General features: G+C 35.7%; 1 protein-coding gene across 1 annotated transcript in view; it reads left to right on the forward strand.

Moving 5' to 3' along the window:
* Positions 1–1305: 1305 nt before the first annotated feature.
* LOTGIDRAFT_232968 (hypothetical protein) overlaps positions 1306–3147 on the forward strand; it is a gene marked incomplete at its 5' end in the record, with an annotated part of 9149 nt that continues 7307 nt past the window's right edge. The window contains one exon of the mRNA XM_009058337.1: positions 1306–1381. Within this exon, the coding sequence (XP_009056585.1) occupies positions 1306–1381 (76 nt within the window). The remainder of the gene's footprint in view (positions 1382–3147) is intronic.

Raw genomic sequence — 3147 nt, forward strand, 5'->3', positions numbered from 1 at the left:
TTCGGGGGGGGAGAAAAAAAAAGGGCCCCCCCCCCCCCCCCCCCCCCCCCCCTTCGTTTTAGTGGAATTGCATGAAACGCAGATCTGAAAATTAGAATGGTGCAAATCAGTGTCCCTGATAATCATAAAAAGTTTAAAAAATCTTTAATAATAACCAGATGTAAATAATTACGGTAACTAAATTATAACCAAATTAATGTCAAAACAATAATCGGTGGAAGAGATAACTGTGTCCCCAGGAAAACTTTGACGCTGTTTTTGCCAAACAAAGATCAATAACTAAAAAAACCGTTAATTGAGCATAAATCGAAGATCGAAGTTATTTCCAATATAGCATTCCAAATTTCGACAAAGGCAGAAGAAATATTTTTCTATAGTGATCACCAATCCATTTCGAAGAAAAATTGCGAAAATTTCTCAACAATATACATAACATGCCAAAGTCCATCAAGATCAGGTTACAACTGCAGTCTCGTTCGTATTCACATGCCAAATTCGTTTATTTTGGATAGATCAAAATCAATTAACTCAAAAATCGTTCATAAAAAAATCATATTAAACGATGTACACAAAATTATACGTAAACATACCAAGAATTGTTAAAATTCTGGCCTATTTGTATAGCCTACATACAAGATATTTCACTTGCACGACCCATAAGCAAATTGAGATGATATCCTGCAAGAATGTTGATATAGGTTCATACAATAATAGAAACGAGTTACGATGCTTTAAAAACACGAAAATCGAAGTCATTAGCTTGTATCTTATTTTCGTTTACTGATGGAAATTAGATATTCCCCAATTTGTACGAAATTTTTTTTTTAGTTTTTGACATGTTCTATAGACGATTTGATTTAAATACTCTGTCAAATGTCGTTTTTCGTTTAAGAACTTATTAAAAACAAAAGTTATAAAATTGTAAGGTAGCATCGACGTATTGATGGACTCCAGTGACGGAGTGGCGAACTCACTGACGTAGTGACGAACTCATTGACGGAGTGGCGAACTCATTGACGGAGTGACGAACTCACTGACGTACTGACGTATGAGGTAGCCCTGACTCGCCACGCTCAGTGTTGTTTAGAGTTCTAGTCTTGCATAACTGCATTGTGAAGTTAACTGTGAATTGACCTCATTGCTTACTAGATATTACTTTTAATGTTTATATATAGAACGTTAATATGTGACTTGCAATCATAATAACGATTTATCTGATGTAATATCAATTGTGCATTACCAAAATATTTGATAGTTTTACCGGATAATAGTTTATTAGAGTTCAGTACTAGACAGATTGACAACATGGGTTCATCAATATCATTTCCTGAAGTAGAAATATCTCCAGAAAGAACATATTTAATAACAGGTGGCAATTCAGGTCAGTGTTTAAATTTTGTCAGCTAATATTTTGTTTTAGTTGCTTTGTATGAAATCAAATTGGAAGTCAGATTTTAGTTTTGAAAAGTGATACAGTAGATGCATATCGGTCTGACAGTATTTACTAGGTGATACAATTTTGTACATATCTCAATAGTCCGAAACATCTATCTTTAATAGCAATTTTGACAGTCTTTGGCTGACGTAGAGTCAGAAAACCTAGGCACTGCCTGGGTTTTCCACGCAACATCGATATAAGATAGCTTGCCAGGCAAGTTAATATACGCCCACTAGCTGCTTTGATTTTGAATAAAAATATTTGGCAATACAGTAACAGTCACCAGGCCGGCGACGAGAGATTGAAATCACAGATGGTGTAGGAAGGGGGGATTGATATATTCGTAAAGAAAAATGTTTTTGTGAGTTTTGCGGACCAGATTTAAATATAAAGGTTTAAAAAACCGCACCTTCAGAGGTGCTGAGAATCGCTATAAAACAAGACCTAGTTTTTATGCCCTACACCAGCCGACAGATAGAGTAAAGGGGCTGAAATAAATGATGGAATTAAGGCAGATGTTTCGGGTAAAACAGACATACATTATTTTAGACGGTATAATATTATGGAAGCCGACTGTAGCCTTATCTATTCTCGGCTTTTCGCCCACGAGAAAGCGATGAAACTAGACTTCTCGCCCGCGAGAAAGCGAGGGTAAAAAAAGGGCAAGGAAAATGCGAGATAGCGAGGAAGGAGAAAAAGCGAGGAAAATATGAACGCAGTAGGCTTCCATACTACATTATAATCATGTATATATCATTGGTCCACTGATTTTAGGTCAAATGTAACCGATGGTGCAGAAAAGTACCATTTATTTAATACAATTGTGCTAATCACTGAATAATTATCCTTTTGAATATGACAAATAATAACTATGGCAGAATTTCAACAAAAAGCATCACAATCAAGCCGTATATGAAACACTTTTCATTTCCATTGCAACATGGGATATGCCTCAAACTACAAACGTAAGAGACAAAAGCATAGACCTTCTCGATACCACTGTTTTTAAGTGAGATTCCATAGCAGAAACAAATAAACTGGACATTAAAGTGTATTTCAAAGAGACTGATACTCATCAACTCTTGCACAAGAGCTCCTTTCACCCAAAACATACCTTTTCTGTTAAAATTAAGTGACTAATATGTAAACATTCGAATGTAATCTATTTAATTTCATGCAAGAAATGCCCCAAACAATATGAAGGAGAAACTAAGAATACTTTACGAACTCGTTTTAATGCTCATAGGTCGGACATCAAATTAAAGAAAGACAAGCCTGTTTCCAATCATTTCAACCTCGACGACCATTCAATAGACGATCTCACCCTAATCCCAATTGACTTGCCTTGAAGATGAAACTACCAAATTCCGTCAATCTAGGGAGGCCAATTGGATTGAGACATTGAACACAGCAAGACCTATAGGACTATATATTCACCATAATGTAGGCATGGCACCCTTTATTGTTCCATTTAATACAACCAGCAATCGAGCAAGCAAGATTGTTTCTGCCCACTATAAGAGCCTTCAAGAGAAATTCCTCCATGTCTATAAGCAGAAAATGATAGTCGCATATTCCAATTCCAATGATCACAACAAGTTTCATCAAAATCGGTAGCTTTATAGACACTACAGTTATCATCTGATTTTTATCAAACTTGGTGTGATGTTTTAGATTGATAAGATCTCGGTCAAGTTCGAATTTGACAT

The sequence above is a fragment of the Lottia gigantea genome (assembly GCF_000327385.1).
Source record: "Lottia gigantea unplaced genomic scaffold LOTGIsca_33, whole genome shotgun sequence".
Taxonomy (NCBI): domain Eukaryota; kingdom Metazoa; phylum Mollusca; class Gastropoda; family Lottiidae; genus Lottia; species Lottia gigantea.